Here is a 25,336-nt window from a genome sequence, read left to right as displayed (position 1 = left end):
AGTTTTTGACATTTATTTTAGAACATATATTTCTGGTTGTGATGGGAATCCAGTTTTCCTGCAGGCAGGTGATAGAGAGGGACATGAAATGGTCATCAAGTTAATGGTGTCCAGAATCCCTTTATTGCCTTCAGAGGGCTGGCAAAACTAGTGAATGGAAAATAATGAACATGACAGATAAGTAGGCACTGGATAGAAAGCTTGAATAGCTGTGGGAATTTTTGGGACCACAGCAGCAGTGTTGGAATTTCATCAAATGAAGGGGAATGGTTCCCCCATCTGTTCTGCAGGTACATTTAATATTTTAGGTACGATATTGCAGACCAGAGCAGTCTGTTAAGTTACAAAGCTGAGACATGTCTTCCTTTTCCTGCAGAATTTGCTCACTGAGAGTCTAGTTGTGTAAGGTGCTGAGTGTCCTCAGCTACCACCATTGTGGTGGTTCTTGACTTCTGTGTGCCTGGTGTCACAGAAACATCCAGCTTCTCTATTTCACTGCCAGTACCTTGACAGCCAGAGGAGTCTGGGGCAGCAGCATGGATCTGTTGGAATCCAGTTTAGGATATATATATATATAATTTTTTTTAGAAGATAAAAATGCAAACTTTTCTAATCCTTTTGGTGTAGAAATCTTAAACTGGGCAACGAGATTCTAGGGCATAATACAGATACGGCATGCATTGTTTCCAGGGAATTCCATGTTGCTGCTAAAAAAATCTATCTTGGGAAGTGCCAATGAGGTAAATATTTACACTTCCCCTATCCTGTAGTAGCAGGCAAATTTGGGGCACAGTAAAAACTGATTTTTTACCCAGTGTCAGGTTTCTGTCACATCCATAAATGGAAGAGATTGAATGGGCAACTGTGCCTTTCCTTCTCCATGATTAGCAAGGAGATCATGCTCAGAAGAATAAAAGGGAGGAATACTGGGTGCCTTGCACCTGTTGTCCATAACAGCACGTTGAGAATTGACCAATGGCACAATATTTCATATATGTGTGCTAAAGAATGATTTAAAAAAGACCACCCATTGCAAACTAGCATGGTTTCATTAAAGGGTTGGTTTCTATTTGCACTGCAATCTTATGCACTTCTCCCAGACATTTGCTGTCTCCTCCTCTGCACATTAAGTTTGGTACATGCATGTATTTTGAAGAAAGGGCAAGAAACTTAACTTTGCCAGCTATTGCTGATGTGAAGAGGCACTTCAGACAACTGCCTCTCCAGCAGGCATGGAAAAGTGTCAGGAACTTTTTAGGGTGGCATTCTGGCCAATGCCTATGCAGATGCACAAGAACAAAGTATTTTTTATCTTAGCCAAAACCTATGTAATTGAAATTGTCAATTACCATCACTAATTTCCAAAAAACTCCAGTGTGGTTATCAAGCAACAGAAGTGTGGTAATTGGGAACATGTGACATTAATCATGGGTGCAGGATTAGGCATACCCACCTGGTCTAGGCTTCCTTTTTCTCACTTTCAACATGACATTAACTGATTTGGGGCCTGAGGCATTGTCAGCTTCTGCCACTGAAGTGTACTGGATGTATCAGCATCATCTGGCATCATCTTTTACATCTAATTTTATTCTTCCCAAAAGTCTATTACTATTATTATTGGAGCATGACAATATGCTTCTTAGGAGAGAGAAAAAAGCCCAGGGAAATTATTAATTCAAGTTGTCAGCAATATCTAGCTCATTCATATTGTTATGAAAAACTTTTCACTTGTAAAATGAAACTGGTGCATGTTTGCTTTTTGATAAAGTATCAGGAACAAGTGGGTATCTTTCTACTGGGGCAGTTTGTAGAAATTTTGTAAAATCCAAATTAGCATACATCTTCCTAAAATTGCAGTTAGTTACAAAATGATGGCTTTTCATAAAAAAAAAAAAAGGAAAGTGTTGCATTTCTCAAATTAGATTAAGTGAAAATAAGTTCACATTGCAAAAGTGGTAATGTCATTAAACAATTTTATAGAATAAGGCCTACTAATGCCTTGTGTGCTGCTGATGCACGTCATCTGCCAGTCAGCTTTCCACTTACACTTTAGCTGCTTTGCTGATTCTACTCAGTTTGTCTGCTTAAAATGTGTTTTTTATAAAAAACTTTTTATTTCATACACTTCGATTCATCTTTACTCTCACTGTAGGTTTCCTATTTAACTCCATTGAATTAATATTTTAATACTTGTTGAAGGCAACTGTCATGTCTTCTCCTGGATTGTATTTATACTGATTTCTATGGTGCAGTCCCTGCTGACTTCCCACAATAATCCAGACTGAGCTGTTTGCCATGCTTCACAGAAGTGGTTAGTTGATGAAGATTTGTTTGGGAACAGGCTGGAGCTAATGGCATGGCTCATTTCCTCAATAAAAACTGCTGTTTAGTAAACTGTATCTGATGACCTCATTACACTCAGGTCAGTCACCATTTTTCCTAGGACATTTATTCTGATTTTTAGAGATAATGGGTCTCCAACCATTCTTTAATGCTGTTCTAGAAAAAACTAATGATGTGTCCATAATTGATCTAATCTCATAGATTTTTATCTTTCATCTTTTGCTGCCTATGAAAAATGTAGATATCTTTTAGTTTGTCAGCCAACAGCACCCCTCCAGAAGTCAGACTACAGATTCTTCAGACAGTATTCAGGTGCCCATCGTTTATATAATCATATTTTATATCTGCTAAAAGCACTGTTGAATAATGTCATCAGTGTGCAACATTCCCCACAATGCACATGCATATTAATCACCCATGGCTGTAACAGTCATTTGCTCTAAATTTTGCCTGTATTTTATTTTTTTTGTTTCCCCCAGTTGCACCCTTCTGGTTAGCTGGAAGAAGAACTCTTTTTCAGCTCCCAGTCCAATGTGTTGTTGGACAAACAGGGCAGCTCCAGCAGACAAGTGTCATTCCTGTCTGAAGAAAAGGAATGGGTTCCAAGCAGGAAGTGAAGAGGAGATGACAGTGTTTCAGCTCTGGCAGCTGGAGAGATTTTTCTGGGTTCTTATAAGGAAATCAAATTTCCTTTTTCCTTTTTTTTCCTTTTTGTGTTTTAATTGGTAGAATTATAGTGAGGCCGTCTCAGCAGACTGGATATGTTGGCTTGTAGAAATACATCAGCTGAGGTCACCCACCCATGAACTATGAAACCATCATGTTTGCAGCTTCTGAAATGGAAGAAATGGGGATAACTAGCACAGACTGCATTTAAAGAAAGAACATGGCTAATCTGTAAGCATACAATACCAGTGCTTTTTTCCTAGTTCTTTTTAACTGTACATAATTATCTTTCATACAAGCTGTCCTTTTTCACAGCTTCTTTCTTTTGTTTCCTTTTCCCCTGATTCTGTTTCATGCTGCTAGTTTGAATAATTATGTAACTGTTTCTGATTTTTGGGTAGGAGAAGCACTGAGATGGATTCCACTTGTGTAGCTGGGCTCACAGTCCCTCTGTCACCAAGCTCAGCTGCTGGCTCAGGGGCCAGCAGTGCCCACCTCTCACCATTTCACTGCTGCTGTTTCACAGCACTCAGCAGCATCCAGGGCAATCCCCCCCCTTCTTGTTGAGCTATATATCCTATTCCCTGTTGTGCTAAGGAATCTTCTGTATCTTTTCTGAATTCTTATTTCATCTTATTAGCACCATTTCCACTTGCATAAGGCAGCAATGAGAAAGCTCCAAGCCATGTGTTCCTTGCATAAACATAAGTTTGCAATCACAGAAGTCCTGTTGTGTTAGTAAAAACATGAGAATTTGAATCACAACAATGTGAGGGGGCAAAGTTCAGGTCAGGCTGGCAATGAACCATTACAAAGATATTGTCTTACCAGAACAGCATTTGAGGTGAGGCTATTCTGCATTGCATGTCTGAAATTCAGTGATTTTACTTCTTAAAATGAAAATTTCTGTTAAACAAAAACTAGCTGGCTACTGGAGAAGTCCTGGTAAGGCAATCCCAGTACCCCTTTCCACTGTCTAACCTTTGGGGGAAAAATTACAGCTTTATAGAACTTGTATCTCCATTTTTCTTAACATGATCTTTGTTTTACATGGACTAGATTGAAAAAGCAGATTATGCAAGAATGTTTCTTCTGGCCACTTGAGGAATTTAACAGCACAATAATAACTAATTCCCCATCCTGCATATAATTATGGCAGATTCTGCTGAGAGGATCAATTTTCTCCAGTCTCCATTCTCCTTTCTATCTAATCATATTCAGCAGGAAGCTTTGCCAGTAATCTGGCTGGCTCAGTTCCACTTCATGATAGTTCTTTTAGAAAAATCTCTTCTTGAACAAGTTGTTACAAATACAGTACAATTACAGTATATTGTGTTCTTCCAACTTACAGAATTTAAAATGGAGCATTTATGGCGAAAGCAAGGCCTGTGGTTCATTCAGGTGCATGAACTGTGTGGCACAGGGCCAAGTTTTTTTAATAACTGCATTTGCACATGTTGATTTATCTCATTCGATGCTTTCAGGGAGCCCTCCTCTTACTAATGGGTCAGAATTGGTCATAAGGATCTGACACAAAACTGTAACTAGGTTTGAAATAGATACAGTTCCTTTTACAAGAATTAGGTTGATAATAACAGCCGTCGTTTGGATTAAGTGTAGTTCTGATATCTGAAAAGTTATGAGTTAATCCCTTTTTTCTTTCAATGCACCCTGAAATGTTAGAAACTTACTGCACACTGAAGGCAAAACTGTTCCCACAGCCAAAATTAATTTTGCCCTGAAATAAATATATCCTAGATAATGCTCTTTGTGTATCAGAAGTAAGCCCATTAATCTCATGTCTTTTGAAGCTGAGGATGTCTGTGAAATCACAACAAAACCGTGCAGGTGTGCTTAGTGCTGGCTCCTCCATGGCCTGAGTGCTGACACTGCCATGTGTGACTGTGCCATGCTGGAGCTCACAGCAGCCAAGGCACAGCTGTGGATTCACAGCTGCAGCCAGTGCTGGGGACAGACTTTTCTGAGGAGCGAAGCTCAGCTGAGTGTGAACTGCAGCACAGCCTGAGCTGCACCAGGTGCCCTCTGCCTTTCACTTTCCTGGAAGTCATGCAACTGCCTCAGTACCATCATCTCCCTCATGTGTGAAAATGAAAATTGCTCTCACAATGTTTCGGAAAACAGGAATAGGGAAAGCTTGGAAAGTCACAGTGAGCCAGCACTGGTGGAATTGAAACAGTGGATGTTATTGGCTGGACCTCCTGCTTTGAAAGAGACTGACATCTGATCCTGGAAACAAGGAATGTGAAATGACATTTTTGATTTGGAAGGCTATTAAAATACTTCAACAGGTGCTCTACTTGAAATGTGCCTGTTCTAGTGCAAAGGTTTGCTAATTCGTTATTAACAATGCTTATTTTTTTTGAAAGCTGTTGTTGTGCCTCAGTTTTGTGAATTTTTAATTTGGCAGCTTTATTCAATCTTGGAAGATTTCTAAACAGATTTTCCTGTCTACATTCCTTGCATCAGCAACTTGTATTAATTCACCCCTAATTTAGTGCACAAATTGTTCCCAGGCAGAAAGTTGCTGTATGAATCCACATTTCCCTGAAGGATACCTGCTTGTGCCTTTGACACAGCATCATCTCGAACTGGAAATGGATAAATGAGGACTTTCTTGGAAGAAACTGCAAATGTGGGTCACAGCTGCCCAGCAGACCAGTGATGAAAATGAGATGTGGCTCCTTCCTCCTCTGACCCAGTTGTTCTGCATTACCATCAGCAATAAGCCCTACTAAGCAGTGCTGCAGCTCTCTGGCCTTTTAAATTCACACAGAGATCATTTTTGTGAGGCCTGAGAACAGCTGGTTTTACTTATGCATATATGATCATGTAGGAACAAAGGGAATCACTGAAAGCAAATAGCTAATAATTTCTTCCAGAGATCTTCACTTAATGTATGAATGCTTGATTCCCTTAAAGTCCTGTTTGTAGCAAGCATTGCTTCCTAGTAAAGAGACTACAGCAGAATGCAAGCACTTGCTGTCTTTCATGGTCATCTTTAAAATAGAAAGATAATGCATAACATGTTCAACAAGATATTTTTCTTCCCAAAACAAAAGCTTTCTCACTTGCTGAGGGGGAAAAAAGACTCTCAAGGACCAGACCATGGTGATGTACTTTGTTTAAAAAGAAAAAAAAAAAATGGAAAACAGATGTTTAACTCCAGGGCCAAGTGTTTGCCTAAGCAAACTCTCTTGGGGAGCTGCAAGAGCAAATACGAGGAAGACAAAATAGCGACCCCATAGGATACCTATAAACTGCTTGTAGACTCTTGAGATAGATAAGGAGACAAAATGGCATTTTTGTAAGCTTGGGACTAAAAATTGGGATGGTAGTGACAGACAAGGCAAGAAGACTTAGGTGGCAAGCCACAGCAGGAAGAGGGTTAAACTGTGATCTCTAAGAGGACCCATCATGATCACAGAGAGATTGAGATGGGACCAGCTGTGAGAGAACCTGAAGTCTGTTGTGGTTTGAGGTAAATAATTTTCATCCTATTCCTTATAGTGAGTTTCCTAAAAAGATGCAGAAGAGCTTTTAAACTTGAGAAGATAAATTCTACTAGACATTTACCTGAAACAGTTGGTTTTTAAAATACAGGAAATTCAAAGTGACTCCACAAGATGGGGTAGAAATTAATATGACTGGAGAACATTTTGAAGAAGCTGTGAGTGAAAGTTGCTCAGGAAGACAGACAAAAGCTGCCCTGTGGAGCTGGACTGTTCCCTGCACTTGACACAAAGCTCCTGTGTGGTGCTAAACAAGCAATTTCCTGCAGGTGTCAGAGTGACACAGAATCACAGGTTGGGCTGGAGGGCACCTTTAAAGTTCAGCTAGTTCCAGCCCCTGCCATGGGTAGGAGCATGTCTGCCTGCTCTGAACTTGATTCACAGGTCTCTGGCTGGAGATGCTTGTTGGCTTGGTTAATTGCTGAGGTAGAGCTGAAGTCACAGGGAACTCTCCTTTGCATGTAGGAGGTTATCACCTCCTATACCAAATCTCCACTGAATTAGTAGCCATTTTGTGAAGAAATAGCCAATTGGACTGAGTTAGGGCTTATAAGGGCTGTGGGGTTTTTTTACAATTTGAGTACAGGGCATATATTGAGAGCATCCTCAAGGAAAACTTATGTATTATGTGCAGATAGATGGCTATATTGATTATACAGAAAAATTTATAATGTAGACTTCATAACTAATCTTCTGTTCTCTGATTTCTCCCCAACTTCAATTTAGTTTAAATTGTAGCTTATGCCTCTCTGTGTGTGGCTTTCTCTGGGGTCTCCAATGTTTGGATTTGTAACAATTTGTGTTAATAATGAGACTCTAAGTCATTTCCACTGTCATAAAGAGTTTATTTATAGGCAGAAGATGTAAATGCAGCTTTACACTGTTGGGAATCCTATAGTACCTGACTAGCTCTCAGAGAGGTACCCCAGTTTTTCCAGCATCCAGTGCTGGTACATGCAGAGCACTTTTGTATGGTCTCTGTGCAGTATTTAATCATCTACAGATTCAAGCAATCATCCTAATAAACTCTCAAATATAAAAAAGCTATTATTTTTTTAAATGCAGAGACTGAAAAATGCTGGAACAAAGTTTATCCCATAAGCTGTTACAATTTTTGCATCGAGTTGCAAGCCTTATCACACACATTCACTAGAACAGGGTGCAAACAAGGTTAAAAATCAAGTATTTTGGGAAAGGTAGAAGTAGTAGTAAGTAATGTTTAAAAGAAAGGCTTAAACTTTGCTGTTTCAAACATTTGCCATTTCAAAGAGCTTCCAGCTTTAGCCTTAATACTCTCCCAAAATGTTTCCTCTTTAAATTTGGCTCTACCCCCAGAAATAATTTCCTTCTTGAAACTGAAAACAGCAGTGACAGCTCTTCTGCATGTTAAGACGTCACTGTTTAAAATCTGATATCTCATATCCCTGCAGGCTCAGAAACTGGAGCTTTATTTTGCTGCAGAAGGTTGATCTCCAGCTGCCTAATTGTTCTGTGCAGCTGCTTCTTTCAAATCCTATAAGGGCCTGATGTATCAAAGTTGAAATTATCAATTTCTGCCATGAAAAGCTTTCATAAGTCTTTTATATATATATTTAGTTTTATGATTTCAAAGCTTGATCCATTGAGAGTTAAGCACGTAGCAACTGTACAAGAAAATCTTTGAAAACTGAAATTCAATTTTTTTTCATTTTGTTTTTCTTGTAATATGTCTTCATTCAGGAAAGATGCAGTTTCAGAAGACTTGAGCCAGTGAAAACTTACACACCCTGACATCCATTCACTGAGTGCCTTTTGATAGTATAGTGTAATACAATACAGTGTTGGCTACAAAATATGTTTCTTGCACAGCTGTCCTTTGCATTCAGTTATTTGATTTCAGTAATAATGAAAAATAGCCTGTCCAAAGTAGTGTTTCGTAACACATTGTAAAAAATATAATTTGATCTCAACAGCATTAGGATGGTCAATTAAACAGAAAACCAAGCCACCAGCCACCTGTTAAATCCCTTCCTTGTCCCTCCATCACCAAGAAAGCTTGCCCTGTGCTCAAGCTCTCCCAGGGTGTTTGAGAGAAGATGAAAAGCCCAGAAGGTTCCCCCAAGGGCCTTCAGGGAGCAGAAGGAGACAGGGAGGCTTGGAACCCTCAGAGAGGGTCTCAGTCCTGTGGCAAGCCCTGCTAGAGCCAACCAGCTGCTGACAACAGAGTCAGTGCTACTGCATTTAATATCTGCTGAATTTGTTGAATTTTGACAGATCTGACAGCACTAATCATGTGTTTTGTGTTAAAAGCTTAGGATTTGACATAGTGATAGACCTGCATATCTTAACTGAAGGTTTTTTACTTGGAAATGGGAAATATCCTTGTGGATAAGGAAAAGGCAAAGTACCTGATACCTTCTTTGTAAGATCAGTTGTTCTCAGGGTACCCAGCCCCTGAGCTGGAAGACTGGAACAGGGAACAGAGTGAAGCCCCCATAATCCAAGGGGAAAGGGTCAGTGACCTCCTGCACCACTTAGACACACACAGGTCCATGGGGCTGGCTGGGATCACACAAGGGTGCTGAGGGAGCTGGTGCAAGTGCTCACTGAACCACTTCCCATCCTTTATCAGCAGTCCTGGCTGCTATACAAGCACTTATGGTATCATGGTGTTCTATTTTTTATGTCCTATTAGTTCACTGCAGCATTCTTCCACATTTTAATCAGGACAGGAAGGTGTAGCACCATGCAGGTAAGCATGTCAGCATGCAAAATCTAGTAGTTTTTAGGGTCACTTTTAAAATTCTGTCATTTTGGTCTTATCCTCTTACATAATGTCCAGAGGGATCCTCAGGTCACAAAAATCATTGACACATCCACAGCAAATAGCAAGGTTCATACACCTTGCTGCAGGTTATCCATGCTGTATTCCAGATTCACTTTATTGCTTCTAAAGTTTTTTTTTAGGACGAAATTTCAGATGACCTCGAGTTTATTTTTGAAAAAATAACTATAACAGTGCCTGTTTCTGCAACCTAAACAAATGAAATTAAACAAAAATCACATGGGAGTTTAAGCCTTCATATTGATTTAGAAATACCTAGAACATGAGTTGAGTTGGAATTACTGTGTTTCAGCCATAAATGTAAATGTAGGATTAATTTTGACTGAAAGGAAACTTGCCAAAGGCCACTAAGTAACATTGTTTTGAATGACAAGCAGGTGCTTGCTGCTGTGAAGTTTTTCTGAGATTAGGAGTGAAAAAGTTAAAGAGACAAAGTTTCCAAAGCATTTCACTCCCACGTTTGCCAATGGAGTGAATCCTAAAAATCCACTGCCAAGAAGAGGTAAACAGCTGATGTCTATGATTCAAAAAAGGGAGTCAGACCTTTACCTGGTGTATAGACATACACTTTTATGGGACAATATGGCTAAACTATCTTATAAGCAACTGATAAATTGCTGTAACTTGCAAGATTTGCCATTCATCTTGTTCTACTGACTGCCTGGAAAAATAATAAGCCAATTATGCTTGTCATGTGTTATCTTAAACTATGACTGATGACTTCTGCTGACATTAATTTTAATATTTTTCATCTTCTGTGATTAGTTTTACTATTATGCTATTTGTGTCCTCTGTGAATTCTCCAGGTGGGAAGAGTTAATTTTTTTAAATACAGAGAGACAATTAAAAAAGACTTTGTAGTCTCCTTTTTCATGTATCATTAGCTATTTTAGAATTCACTTAAATACAAAATTTGACTAGTTATGTAATCCTGTTCTTTGTATATGCAACCACTCTTCTGTAAAGTGAGAATCTCAGACATGCATCAAAAGATACTTGCACTTGTGATGGTATTAACTTTCGAAAATTGTTCCATAAATATTTTCCGAATGAACCTCCTTAGTCAGAAATATGTGGGGAAAAACAATCATGTGGTGATTTCTGAAATTTTGGTTCATTGCCACTGAAGAAAAAAAAATATTCATTTCTTTTCCTCACCTGACTATTTTCTGATGTGTTCAGTGTTGTGCATTTATTGTTTCAAATACCCAATTTCTTTACTTTTATGATATATCTTCATTATTCCATTCCCACTTATAAAGCTAATTATGATAGTACTCAACACTGACATTGTATTTTTTATCCTTGCAATAATCCACAAATGAGAAAAGTAAGGATTATTGGCCCTGTATTACTGATGAAAAAAATTGAAATAAAAAGGGAATTGGAGCTTGAATTTTTACTCTAGACCTTCTCATTCTAGTCTTATGAGTGCTGATAATATTAAGCTTCCCATCTGAATAGTAAAGTTTTCTTCTTCTCATAGTACTAGCATGTATACCCTGGTTTTAAATTTGCCTCTATTTTAATTTCTGTTCATTTAACCTCATTTCAATTAAGATAAATATTTAAAAATTAATAGGTAGTTACCTCAATAAATTGTTTTTCAATCAGCATTAAGTAATGATTTAGGCATGAACGTGTGGATTTTAAAAATTCAGAAACTGAACAAAGCAACATATTTCAAAATTTAACAGTGATGCTTCTCTAATTGCTGAGAAAGGTTGGGAAAGTGATTACTCATGAAGCTTTGGCAGATGTTTGTCATCACCTCAATGAGGACTAAAGAAGGCAAGGATGCTCCCTGTGATACTGGACTTTTGGTCATCCTTAGAGAGAGAAATGGAAGAGATGAGGTCACTTTTTTTTGGTACATCTGCATGAAAAATTTTGTTCAGCATCTTCCTTGGGATCTTGCTTGAAACCTTGATGCTATACCTCACTTTCTTTTTCTGCTCACCAAATTAAACCTGATTCCTTTTGACAAGTGTTTGCCATCCATGTTTAGAATCTAAATCTTTGTGCAAAGAGTCAAGTTACCTAAGTGTTTTATATCTATCTGAAGTTTCTGGATTTCATGTGAGATGGGAAGATTAGCACTTGTAGTTGATAAGTTAACTTTATTTCCTAAAAATGGATTAAATTCTTGAGTTTCTTATTTTTTGCAACACAAATGTTTGCACTCATGAGAAAATTCAGCTGACATCGTTTTGGGAAATCAAGGAAATAAATGGTGAAAACAGCTGTAAGGAAATTAATATTTGGCTAGTTTGCTTGGAGTACAGTGAATTTCTCCGTCAGAGCAGAGTTTCCTTCTGCTACAACCATTAATTTCGCTGATTTACTGTAAACATTTGAAATAGCATAAGAGGGCCTAATTTCCTGCCTTTCTTTTAGAAATAGTACTGCCTGATTCCCACATGCAGCCCTCTTCAGCTTGGAGTGTTTATTGGAACTATTTATTGTTCTTGTTAAGCCTGGGTGGCATTCTTTGAGCTACCACAGCTCTCTGCAAAGAGGGACCTGCAGGTCTGTGAGGCATCCCTGAACATGGAAAGGTCAAAGCTGCTTTGGTTGAGAAACCATCCAGATCCCTTTCCTCAGACTCTCAAAACCGGGAAGTTTGTGTTCTGGTTTGTGACTTGTGAGGTGTGGGTTATGATCTGTAGGAAGGGAGTGCAAAATTACCTTGATTTTGTACAAGAATGAGTTTCACAGGACTTCAAGAGCAGCTTTAAGCCCCTGGTAGTGACAAGATGAGATAAGAGCACAGTGAAACCCTAACCCGTGACTCCAGGGAGCTGTGCTGTTCAGCTGGGTCTGTGCATCCATCATCCCCGGGGCAGCTGCTGTGAGTCAGCAGCTGACCAGAGCCCAGCACTGATCCCTCCCTCTGCCTGCTCTGATGGCTCAGGAGAGGGGGGATAACGTCTGCGTAGGACAGATCAACACAGAGGGGTTATGGATGGGTAATTCCCATGCTCAAGGGTGGGGAGAAGCACCTTCCAAAAAGGGCAAAAAAGTAAAATGCCCCTAGACATCAGGAGCAGAACAGGGATCTGTCCTGCTGACAGAACAGCAGACCCTACTCTCTGTAGGGAGCAAACCTGGAGACATTTCTGTGCTTGTCTTTTGGGGAGTGGGTGAGGCAAGCTGGCTGGGCTCAGACAGGCAAGATGAGGTGGTCTGATCAGCAGCTGGTGCTGTTGTACCATTGGAAGCTGTTCCTCAGCACTCCTCCTAGCTTGCTGCAAATTCCTTATGGCAATGTGCACATTTACCAGCAAATAAAAAGATCTTCTAAGACCTTTCAAAAGAGCTCTCTTTTTGAACTCTTAGGCTCATATTCATTTTGTCCTGCAATTAATGTCATTTAGGATCTTACATCTGGCCTGATGAGACTTCCATTCTAATCATCAGCTTGTGTCATTACTAGGTCATCTAAATCAACATGCTGATCTGATTAAGTAATTCTAGTCTTGATCTCTACCTCTGATTTAAGGTGGCAATATCTTAACCTTACAGTAATGAAACTTTGAGTAGCCAGTAGAGTGTTTGTAAGTGGCCAGGAGCCTGTGCTAGGGGGTTTGATTATTATTGCTGAGGAGGTGAGAATTTCTCTTAGTCCAGGAGAACATGTTCTTAAATCATTCTAAACGACTAAACCTCATTTTCTGTTTTATAACCCAAATAAAAATGTCATTTTACTTGTTTGCTGTTAACTCTCCCAAACATCTTGTGCCTCTGCCTTGGCCAAACAAACAGTCCGCACACTGTGGTTCTGTTGGACAGCTAGAAACTGTTTGCTCATTTTGTTGACCCAGTTCCAGACAAGTAGTAAATGTGGAGTACAAAAAATTCAGATTGTCTTGGTCAAAGTCAGAAGAATCAGGTTTTCTGTAATATTTAGTTGCCAGTCCCAATAAAAATGGGTGTGAATACTTTCCAAAAGAAAAGCTTTAAAGAGCATATGTGATTTTGAGGATTACCATGAGCCAGAGGATTATTGTTTGAGAGACAAAGAAAATAAGAGATTACAACACACTAAAAGAGAGTTGTTTTACATCAAAGGTGTAGGATGGTTACACACTTTTTATAATACAAGGCATTGGCCAGGGAGCCAGACAGTTGGGATTTGGATTGAGCTCTCAAGCTCTTTTAGCTTTTCTGATTTCAGCTCTATATAGCAGTGTCTGAAATATGCAAAGATGCTTGCATTCAGAAGTGAATTAAGCAAAAATAATCAGCTTACAGATTTCTGTTCTGTGATATGCTGAAGAAAAGAGAAAAAAATCCAGACATTTAGGTCAAATATAAAAAGCCTCTGGGCTGTTTGGAGTGAGCATCCAGTTGAATGATCACAGGAAGAAATTTTATATTGAACAGCCCATCAAAATAGCCTCTTCTCTTTGGCAAAATGCATAACTCAAACATTTAGTGTCTTTCATTTTGTCTTGAGATTTGTTTTCATCATCTGATCACAGCTGAAATATTAAAAAAAAAAATGAGTCTGTACTTAAAAATTATTGGGCAATATATATTTAAGACTAAAAGTTTAGGTTTTCTCATAAATTTTAGATTAAGAAAATTTACAATCAGCATTATTATGGCAATAGATCAATATGGTCTAGCCCAAAGGGCAGGAGCTTAATTCTCTTGCATCTCATTTTTCTTCCTCTGCCTGCAGATGTAGCTTGTAACTTACTTGTAGGTCAGATTTGAGCCTCAAAGCTGTGACAGCATTCCTGTAAACATGTTTGCAGCTGAGTGACAGTTCCACATTGTCTGTCCCAAGAGCTGAGCACAGCAATTCATTAACTCTGAACTATCATCCAGCCATTTGACATATCCCTGTGTGTATCCCAACCCTCTCGGGACTGGACTGGTAAGTTCCAGCATTCATCAAATAAAACATCCAGACACATTGCAATAAGCCTACTGTTCATGTAATTAAATAAATGCAGGGAGCATGTAAATGAGTCTTTGGCAGCATGAGCCCTCGGCAGCAGTGGAGTTTGGCATTCCACTTTTCCCTGTGATCCCAGTGATGTTCCCTGCAGACCTGAGTGCCCCTGGGGCCGGCCCGGTGGGTGCAGTGGCCCAAAGTGTAAAATGCCACCGGTAAAGGAAAGAATGTTTATGGCTCATACATCATCTGACAGGGTTTCTTTCCCGGGGCTGTGGCTGAGGCAGTAACAATAGCAGGCAAACACCAGAGGGAGTTATTGTTCTACTGGAGAAAGGAGTTCCTCAGGACACTGTTTGTAAACAGTGTGAGGCTCCTACCCAGCGAAAAATGTTCAGGTGACACGACTCCACAGAGTAAATGGTGAAACCATTAATTCTAATGGTGTTTTAAAGAGCTGGAGTTCTTCACCAGTTTTCAGTGCTGATTCCAATGTACTGCTTCTTTGTACCAAGCAGTTGCTGCATAGCACCCACTCAACCTCCAGTAAATTTTTTACATCTTTTCACAATCCTAGAGCCTTGCAGTTCAGTGTCAAGAGCCAGATGAGCAGGCAATAAGAAGTAACCTTTTTCACTTGTTTGCTAAAGGAGTCTTTTCTCCTGCTCCATCCACACAGGCCATACTCGGTCAGAGTGCCTGTGTCTTGACCGGTTAAGTCCATGTGCCCTCAAAGTCCTGGTTCTCAGAGCCCTGCACATGGAAAATGACCAGGCTGCAAGCATCTCCCCAGCTGACCTAGTCATCCATGGAAGCAAATCTGGATGCACAGATAGGAAAGAAGCGAGTGGGTTATCTACATACTGCAAATAGGCTGTCCTTTCAGCAGCTATGCCTGTGTTTTATGCCTGCTAAAAGTCTGGCCACCTTATGAAGTTTCAGCTGGCCTCAACCAGGAAAAGTGCATCCCCTGGGCTCTCCATAGAGAGACTCTTGCAACTGCTCAATTTGCAGTAACTGATTGAAAGAAAACACACAGTCAGCCCCAAGGTGCATCTCTGCCAGTGTCTTTTAGAAGAACATTTCAGTGAACAAACTGACCCAATTTCATTACACTTCACACAATGCTGGGGCAGGTGGAAAGCTTCTCCAATTCACTGCTGAACTTCCAAGACAAAGGACTAAAGTGGAGAGTCACTGTCTGCTTTTTCTGTGCATGTAATGAATGCTTCTGCTCTGACTGCTTTTAGTTTCTGTTATTGAAGCGGTGCTTAACTTTCCACAGCCGTTACACTGAGTGTCACCTGTGGAATATGAAGCAAAGATCAGCTCACCTGTCTTTTCAGCAGACTTCAAAGTTCTTTTCTATTCTCAAGAGGGTATTCTGTAAAAATCACCCTTTCATTGATGAATATCAAAGTAAATCCCAGCTGAGCCCGATGTTAAATTGTATACCCCTGGCTTTCACAATGCTGCCAAGGTGAAGGATTCTGCAACAAAACAATTTTTTCCTAACAGTTTTATTGCAGGTGTGTAAGATCTAATGGAGATGAGCCTATTCTCTTCTTAGGTGTGTCAGCTTTACAGAGCTCACCAGCACAAAAAGAGGATCTTGGCATTGTTACAGTGGCGAACATAGAAGACGCTTCATACATCCGGGTGGATGACTTGCATTGTCAAGATCTTTTAAAAGATCTGGGCGTTATTAGAGGTGGGTGTTTAACTGTTGATTAATTAAAACAGAACCATACATGAATTATCCAGGCAGTAAAACTTTTTCTTCTGATAGGTAAGAAAGAACTCCCAGAGACCTGGAATGCCACTCTTGCCTCCACTACACTAATCTGAATGTAGAGGAGGAGAACTGTATTTAGGTATTTGATGATGTGGATAGGTGAAATTCTCAGAAACCTCTATGCAGACCAGATTTTCAGGTAGTTTTGGTTGTACAAATCTGTTTAAATATCAGCATCTATGTGAAGTCAGGTTTGATTCCTTGGTTGCAAAGTAATTCATTGCTCCTCATTTTGAAGGTAAAAATCAATAAAAATCAGTATAAATTTGATACTTCTGACAATGTGAAGTGAAAGTACTTATAAAAACAAATTCAGATTGGAAAATAAAACTCTCTGGGCTGCTCTCATAGTCAGTGTAAAGTCAAAGGGTCTCTGCCCACCTGAAGTTAAACTTTAGTGGTAGCATGCTGTCTTCAGAAGTGATATAGTCATACAGCATCCCTAGTCCTGTTTCAGTTTCTTTCTCCCTCCAACTCTCCTAATACAGCTGTTTTCTGGATCTGTGCTGTGAATATGGACTTAAATTTTAAAAAACTAAATAAAAAAGAAGGGGGAGCAGGAAGCTGCTACCACTGAAGACAACTACCATCAAATCTTGTCCTTAATACATGCTCGGAAGGAGCTGGAGTTATCCCTTGTGAACAGCCCACTCCCTGGGGACATTTCCATTGCAGACTTTTAAACACATCCGTGTGTCATTTCTCTGTGACTTGCTCACAGCTCCTGAGTAGTGCAAGTGTTTCTTTTGCAGCAGCATTTTAGCACTGAAGTTATGGGAAATAACATTTTTTCTACAGCAGCTTTTATGATTAATACTGGTGTTTGGCCTGGAGAACACTGGCTTGCTGGGGAATGGGTAGAAGATGCACAGGAGCTTGTGGCTGTAGTAACTGTCCTTCATTAAATACAGATATCCAAAACAAACTTGTTTTATAGACCTGAAACAATGTATTGTCATTACCCAAAACATAAAACCATGGTTAATACCTCTTCAGACAAAAGTGCAACAGTAAACATTGGAGTTGCCATATTTGTGTAAACCCAAGAGCACTATAAACAGTTAAAATCTGAAATGCCAAGCATGACTTACATTCAAAACTAACCACTGTGATATTACCTGAAAGCTCAAAAGGCTTTGCCAGGCAGGGTTGCAGGGGCAACAGAGAAGGCATTTGTAACATGAAGAGAAATTTCTCACTAAGATCTTTCAGGATCTGGGTCTGTGAAAATAAATTTTCAATGGTGAGAACAAGGAAAAAAAAAGATCAGCTTGCCCTTGGGAAAATATGGCTTGTAAAGCTCATAGCTCTCATTTAATAACACATTTTTAGATACCTGTGCTTTTGAATGCCTACTTTAAATAGCACCCACCCTTTGGGGCCCTTTCATGAGGACATATAATCTATGATAAAAATTTATTTTAGCCATGTGAGTGTGTGTTCATATGTCAGATCCCAAACAGAGAAGAGAAGCACTGGATAGTAGTCCCACTGGCAACACTGAGACTGATTTCAAAGAGTAGAGCTCAAAATCACTCTTACAGCCATATTTTATATTTTCATAATTTCTCTCTGAAGTTGTTACATGAAGTGATTAAGACACTTTGTTTGATGTTTGTGGTCTTCTGAAACTGAAGCCCTTCTACCTAATCTGAAACACGTCTATATTTCTGCTACAGCATATTTTCCCTATGTCAGCTATGTTCAAACCCATTTACCAAGGTAAATCCAAAGGATTTACATATTTAAAAAGTCATCACTCCTTTGAGTCCCCTGAACAGTTTATTCCTCTAATTTCAGTGGAGGATATGTCTTTAGAAAGTTTACTGTGTGCCTTCAGAACTTGATGGAACTTTATCATTGTTAGCCTGTCATCAAAGCCATCAAAGTGTTTAATCAATGCCTGCCAATGCTGAGCTGTTAGCATCCACTCATCCCCTTCACTACAACACCTTAGTTTATGCAGCTGAATTTGTGTCAGGAAAGTTTCACAGGCCTCAGCCTGGGATGTGCATGAGGTTACAAACTCAAACCATGTTCAGGTTAATCAGGAGCAGCCCCAGAGCCAGTTGTGTTTTGCCTCTGCTGTGTCCAGTCTAGTCACTGTTAATCACTGAAGCCTGGATCCATGATGGGCCCTTTGGGAACCCAAACTATGTCTAGCTTCTTTTGCTAAATTGGAGAAGCAAAGGTTTAAGTGGTCCATCCTGAATCCTGTCTTGCTTCCACTTTCTGGGATCCTTTAGGAGGATATTTCTCATCCTAGTTCAGGTGTTGGCTACAGAAAAGACAAAATGTAAGCAGAACACACTATTGTATGTAAGTTTATTGGACCTCTTTATAATAATGTGATGGCACTGTGATGGCATTAACAATCTCCATTTCTATCAGTCTGTTTTCCTTCATCCCTAAAATGGAACACTCCAGAATGTGATTCATGTGAAAGTTTCCCTTGGCCAAGCCTGTACTTGACAGCTCTTGTGCTTTGCAGAGGATTAATTCAGGGGGCAGTCGAGGAGAGAACAACTGAAGACTGAAGCTGTTTGTATACACACAGATGTGTGTTCCTGGGCTAGCATCTCCCTGCCTGACCTCAGGAAGGCTAGATGAAACACAGCACTAGCTGCTGAGCCAGTGAAGCTCTTTGAACTGATAACCGTGGCATGTTCTGTGATGTGGTTTGCCTGGAAACATATTTGTTTCTTTTGAAAATACAAAGTACCAAAATGACATCACTTGTAGTGCTCACTGAAAAACCTAGGCTAAGATGGCAAGCTGTTTTAGTCCATAAATGATTGCAGATGTTTGGGTGAGGCTGCAAAACATGAGGCTTTTCAAACATGTACATTTGGGGAAGGAAGCTAGGGACATATATAAACAAGAACATATTTGTTAAATATATTGCAGCCTGTCAGCTGGTCCCATTTCAGATTGGCAATTATTAAAGATGTGCAAAAGTAAGTGGAAACTATGATAGCTGCAATGCATCTGGTTTAGTGAGTGTTTTCTATTTCTGACTCTGTAGGCTGTCCTCCCTTTGTCTGATGCCAGTTACATACTAAACACATAGAACTGTCAACAGGCTGAAGAAGAGGCCTAGGAGGTGTACTGCTGGTTTTTATTATCACCAGATTGCAAAAGCATATAGCCTGAGCAGGCTAAATCCCAGCCCTGTGTCCCAGGAGCCTGCTTTGCTAAGTAGGATCTGGATGGTACCAATTTAGAAAGCTGTTCTGTGATGCCCTTTAAGTGAATGAGTCATTTGCCAGAGTCACAGGCATGGGAACAGGATAGAAAGAAGAGCTACTAGATGAAGAACTACTGGCATTAGGTCTTCCTTCTGATCTTCAGATTTGGGCTGTTTGGCTCTGAGTTCCAGAAGGAAGGTCCAAAGGTTCTTGCTGATGCAGCATCAAGAAGGTGAGTGGCAAGGGCTGTTGGAGGACATTGACACCTGCTTCAAACAAATCCTTCAGCTGACTTGTTCAGCCTAACCCTCTATGCAGCTGAGGGCAGAGTGAGGAGGGCCTTGTTGAGATGTGTTTGCAGTTGTTCTGCAGCATTATCTCTAGTTATGTGTTAAGTTCCTGTAAACCCAGCTACGGACATCTCTGCACTCCTCTGTTTATTACTTATGACAAATTAAAAATAAAGAGTATCAACATAGCAGAAAATCTCATCATTCAGTTATCTTAAAAATTAAACTAACTACTTTTCCAAAGTTGTCCTTTTTAGGAAAGTGCAACTTTTGCAATGTGCAGTTGGAAGATGGATAACGTAATTTCTTTCCTGATCCGTGTTGTTCTTTTCTATTTGACAAGCATTTTATTTAGAAGTGTGGGTTTGATATGAATGTGCCAAAAATGCTGATACTGAATTGCAGAAGGCTAGGGAAGAAAACATCTTGTTTTTATGAATTGTACAAAACTCTTTAGGTGTTTTGTTTTTATTCCATGGGTTCAAGAAGCAATGATGCAAATAAATCATAATAACTTTTAAAATTAAAATAAATTAAAATCTACAAAGGAATTGAAAATGATATCACATCAGACTAGTAAGTAATTGCACACAATTGAGACTAAAGAGTGAAAAAAAAGGGTTTCAGGTACATAGTTCAAAAAACCCTCCATAAATATTGACTGTGTGTGCTAGAAGGCAAAATTTAGCCAGTGATTCCAAAATTCATTGCTGATATTCTGTCATTTATTCTTTCCTCAATACACCCGACTTCATAAATATGTTTCTGTTTAAAATGTCTTCTCAAATTTCTGAAAGGTTCAGTAAAACTTAGCAGCTGGGAGGAGAAAAAAGCACACCAAACAGCAGCAGACAGCAACCTAGATTGAAAGTGGGGCCCCAAGTGGCACCAGGGACCAAGGGTTTCATCAAGAGCAGAGTTATTCATAGGAATAACTGAAAAATGGTGGGAAAGCTCACATGGCTGGAGGATTGTGATGGATGGAAGCAGGCTGCTTCAAAAAGGCAGGCAGGGCAAAACTGGAGGAGTCTCACTATTTGTCGAGGGGAACTTCTAAGGCTGTGGAAGCCCTACAGAAGGCCTTTAGGTCAAGATCAGAGAAGTCATCTTCAATATTTTAGTAGGCAGCTTCTACTGACCTCCAAACCAAGACAATAAGACCAACAAAGCCGTATTCATGTCACTTAAGCAAGCTTTGGAAGGTTATCAGAAGCTGGTTGACGTGGGTGACTTCAGCTCTCCAGAATTTATTGGAGGAGCATACATCAGCTCATGTTATCCATCAAGCTCCTGGAGTGCCTAGGAGGACTACTTCCTCATACAAATATTAGAGATGTACCAAGCAGGAGTGAGGCACTGCTGGACTCACAAACTGAGAAAACCTGCTTTGAAATATCTTGGTCAGTGATAGCCTTGGCTATAGTGATCACAGTATGGTGGAATTTGGGATTCCGCTGGGCATGCTGAAGGTTAGTGCTAAACCAAAGCTTTTAGACCTCAGAAGAGCAAACTTCAGCTCACTCAAAGCTCAGATTGCAGGTGGGGCAGGTGGAAAGGGAGAGCAGTAGTGTCCTCTGGAACCTTCCATGGATACAATCTGGAAAGCATTCTAAGAAGGGAAAAAAGGACAGTCAAAAGGACTTGAAAGTCTGCCATATGAGGAAAGAAGTGGGTTTGTTTGGCCTTGAGAAAAGAAGGCTTAGAGGAGACCCTGTCTGAGAGAAGCTGCCACTACCATGCAAATAACATTAACACAAAGCAACAAGTACCTGATAGCAACATGGAAGCATCATTGAGACAAGAGAAGTGCTTGCTTGCATTAATTTTATGGCACCATCCAAGCTCCTGAGTCAGTAATTCCAGTGTCTTGCAAGGCTGTACTCTCAGTAGTGATGGTGAGCATCAGAAGGAAGGGGAGACAACAGTGAAAAAGCTGTTGTGCTGGAAAATGCAAAGTGAATTTTTGGTTGCATCATTCAAAAGCATAAGATTCTGCTTCACAGAATGTTTCTGTGCTTCAAGTGATGGCACTTTCACATTCTGGTTGGTTCTGGGGTGAGATGTAAGCCTGGGTCATGTCCAAGCAGAATTTACCTGCAGTGATGGGAATAGCATGTCACACCAGCAAGGATTAAAGACTGATGCTAGAGGAAATTCTCTATACTCTGGTTGTTTTGGTCTGAGGGAGCATGGCCACCTTCATGTTCCCATTTCTTGGGCAACAGCACATATCAAGCAGGCTGATCTCCACATCACACTAAACTAAACATTGTTGGCAATTACTTTGAAACAGCTCATTCTTTAGTAAATGCCATCTTGATGACATTATTTGAGGTATTGGTCTAGAAGCTATATTAGGTGTGGAATCTGTATTCCTATTTAAATCTCCCAGTCACGAGAGGTAATAGCACATAACCATTTGGAGGAGGGCTTGTTTTGCCAAGGTGCTATGCAGACATGGTAGCTCTGCTGTAGAACCAATGGGTTTGCTTAATCACCTAGTATGCCAGAAGGGGTTTTATGAGGCTTTGCAAGATGGAATCCAGAGGACCTCATGGGTTTTTTCTCCTTTTTGTTCTGCCTTAGACTAGAAGATAATTTCAGATTGAGGCATCTGTAGCATATGTTTTCTGCAGAGCTGGTGATAATAGAAAGGCTTCAGTGAGGTCCCTGTACGAGTTACGTCACTTGTTTTTTGACTGGGCAATCAGAGAGGAGCTAGTGAGGAAGCCTGCTGTCAGTGCTGGAGAAAGGATGTAGGTCCTGGCAGCCAGCCCAGGCCTGCTCAGCAGATCAAAGGCTCTTCCCTTGGCTCCCATAGCAGCCGGAAAAGCAGCTGCCCAGTACCCTTTCAGCATCCTTCGTTCCTTTCTCCTCTGCCAGCAAATAACTTCTTTTTTGCTCCCCACCTCAGCAATAGTCCCTTTTTTCCCCACTTGGTATCCTGCCAAGCAAGGTCCTTTTATGGACAGTGCTTGTGTTTACTACCTGCAGATCCCAGGGCCAGCCAGTGGAAACGCACTGGGAATACTCTGGTTCTTACATGCTCCTCCCTGCTCCCAGCTGCGGCTTTAACCTGGAAGATGAGGCAAAGCTGAAAGGAACAAGCCATGGTTATAAACCACATGCCGTTTTCCAAGCCAGCCTGATGGAAGATTTGAATTTGGAAAAGTCTTTTCTGTGCCAAAATAGCATAACAGCCACGCTTTGAAACTCTTCCCACTCACCTCCCAGAAAAAATAAATAATGTGGCTTTTTTGCGGGCTTCTCCGTGGTGGTTTTTCCTTTTTAAACACATGCCTGCCTTCCTCCAAAGCTGTTGCTGGTCAGTGCTGCTCCTCACTGTCCCTGTTAACTGGTTCCTGGTGGGAAGTTTGTCTGCCATGAAAGGAGAGTCAAGCAGACATGTCAGAGAACTGCAGACTCTGCAGGAAGAATACTGTGTCTGCAAGAATACTGTGTCTGCTGTTACTCTGCTGTTTCTGCTTCAGTTACACTATGGGCTGGTTGACAGCAGCCTTTAAAAACAGCACCACTGAGCTTCAAAGGCTCATGCAGCCCTTACATACCAAATTACTGCTAAATAGGGGATGAAAGCCTGACCCCTGAGTGCCCCGCTGGCAGTGTCTGCATCACCAGCGCCTCTTCTCCTCCCTGGTTTTGAGAGCTGATCAGCCCGTAGTGCTTGGTGGATAAGCTGTCCTGCACGGTCTGCTAAAGGTCTTTAAAATATTTTTGCAGTTGCTCTTGCAAGCACTGCGAGGCACTCCAGCCTGCAGTCACAGCTGCACTGTGGATAGGAGGTTTTCCTTGCTCAGTAAGCAGTCCCCGGGCTTGGGTTTGCTGACTAATTATCTGCCGTCACCAAGGTTAGTATGGGAGCGATGGTTTAAAAGATTTTGTTCCCAGTGTGAGTTTCTAGTGCCTATTAAAGCTGTGAGTGTTTGGGAGCTGCTCTGGGGAGCTCTTCTCCCTGTGTTCACACGCTGCTAATAACACCTTCATAAGGGTTTGCCTACTACAAATTACCAGTAATTAATAATATTCAATATAGAAGCATCAGGAACAGTTAATGCATGTGACTGCAAGCTGGCCCAGAGTCTAGCCCAGATGCTTGGTAGACAATTTTTGCTTTGCCTCAGTTTGTCCTTCAGTAAAATCAAGAGAATATGAGACTTAGTAATGCTTGTCAAATGTTTATGGGTGGGTGGTGGAAACCATTGGAAATGACAGGTGCAGAAGCATAACAAGTTATTTTCCATAGCTTTCCTTATTATACCTGATGTTTTCATAATGGAATCTAGATTCCTAACACATCTTTTGCATAAATATGCCTTATTAGACAGTAGTGGCACTGTGGGGGGAGTTGGAATAAGTGGAGTGAAATGCAGGATCATCATCACCAGAAATACATATAATTGTTTATTATCATGCCTCTAATGAGGCATTATTATTTCTGTAAATTTTTTTCTTGTTGTTGCTCTTAATTGTTCTTCTCCATCTGCCTTGCAAAACTCCTCATGGGTCCAGTGAGGCACCACTATCACAGAAAAGCAATGGAGCCCCTTGAATATGTGCAGACTTTTCTTTCCACCTCTATTTTCTGACTTCTCTGCTTTTATTGACATCTTCCCACTTTCCTCCTCTTTTTCCCTGTGTGTCTGGTTTCGTCTTTACTGCGACTAAAACAAATAATTTTGATGAAACAAATATAAAGAAGGAAGGCAAAACACTCTTATGTGTTTTGTTTAGTAGTGAAACATGCAGCATTATAAAATACCAAAACCTCAATGACTCTGTAGGAAAATTCAGGTAACAAGTAAAACAAATGGATACCCAGAGTAAACATGTGGATGCACCAGGCAGGATTCAATTCAATATCATGATGTGTCTTTCTCCCAGGAGAGACAGTCATAGGCCCTGGACTTCAACAGTTGTTAGAATTCTGGAAAATTAATCATTACAGTAAGTTTGTAAAGGGTTTCAAGGAGTGGGTGAAGAAAGTAATTTGTCTTGAGAGAACAGCTCAGTGCTTTCTTGATCTTTTTACTGTCCCGGTAAATCATTTATCAGGGCAAACTTTCAGAAAACTCCCACACAAACTATGCTAGACAGAGTGTCCCAAAAGTAACATTACTCCCCTTTTATGCTTTCCAGACCTAAAAGAAGAGAGGCTAATACCAGGGTGGTACAGGCCCCTGCTTGATAGTGTGAGGGCTTAAAAGCTTCCATTTTCTGAAGTGTGAATTATTCAGGACTATTTCAGGATGTTCATTTCTCATTTAACCTTGATTTTATGTGTTTTGTTTCTGTGATACCTGACACAAAATTCAAAATAGTACCACAGTGTGAGATCTTTTCTCTTTTGAATTATTGAAATGGAATATAACCTTTATTTTTTTCCCCCATTAATTTTTCTGGTTGATTTCACTAGCTTAGAGCAGAGGTGTGGTTTGGAAGGCTCAGATTTTAAAATATTAAGAGAAAGAAGGGGAGGGGAATAAAGTGAATAGGAGGAATTTCTCTGTGCACATCAGAGGCCCCCAGAAAATCTGGGGTCACATACATGACTTCTGGAAGGATACATTTTAACTTGGGTTCATTAGCTATGAGGTTTTCTCTGGTCTAAAATATCCCAAATTATTCACTATTATTTGTATACTGCATCAACTTCACATCTGGAGTAACAATAATGAGGTACTAAAAAGGAATTTCTCTCTATTTATATTTTGAGTTTCAAACACTTCAGTTGCAATTGGTTTATTACAGGAATATTAATTTAATTAAAGGACCA

General features: G+C 40.2%; 1 protein-coding gene across 5 annotated transcripts in view; it reads left to right on the top strand.

Annotated features, from left to right (window-relative positions):
• The window catches only part of DLGAP1 (DLG associated protein 1), a 390,022-nt gene that overhangs the window by 309,870 nt on the left and 54,816 nt on the right, over positions 1-25,336 (top strand). For 2 of the 5 annotated variants that reach the window (XM_056485287.1, XM_056485286.1), the window contains one exon: positions 15,840-15,980. The exons of the other annotated variants lie outside the window; for them this stretch is intronic. In XM_056485287.1, coding sequence (XP_056341262.1) covers positions 15,840-15,980 — 141 coding nt within the window. The remainder of the gene's footprint in view (positions 1-15,839; positions 15,981-25,336) is intronic. 5 annotated transcript variants of the gene reach the window in all.

Source organism: Oenanthe melanoleuca, chromosome 2 (assembly GCF_029582105.1).
Source record: "Oenanthe melanoleuca isolate GR-GAL-2019-014 chromosome 2, OMel1.0, whole genome shotgun sequence".
Taxonomy (NCBI): Eukaryota; Metazoa; Chordata; class Aves; order Passeriformes; family Muscicapidae; genus Oenanthe; species Oenanthe melanoleuca.
Note: the sequence above shows the minus strand (reverse complement) of the source record. Positions and strands in the feature narration are given on the sequence as shown.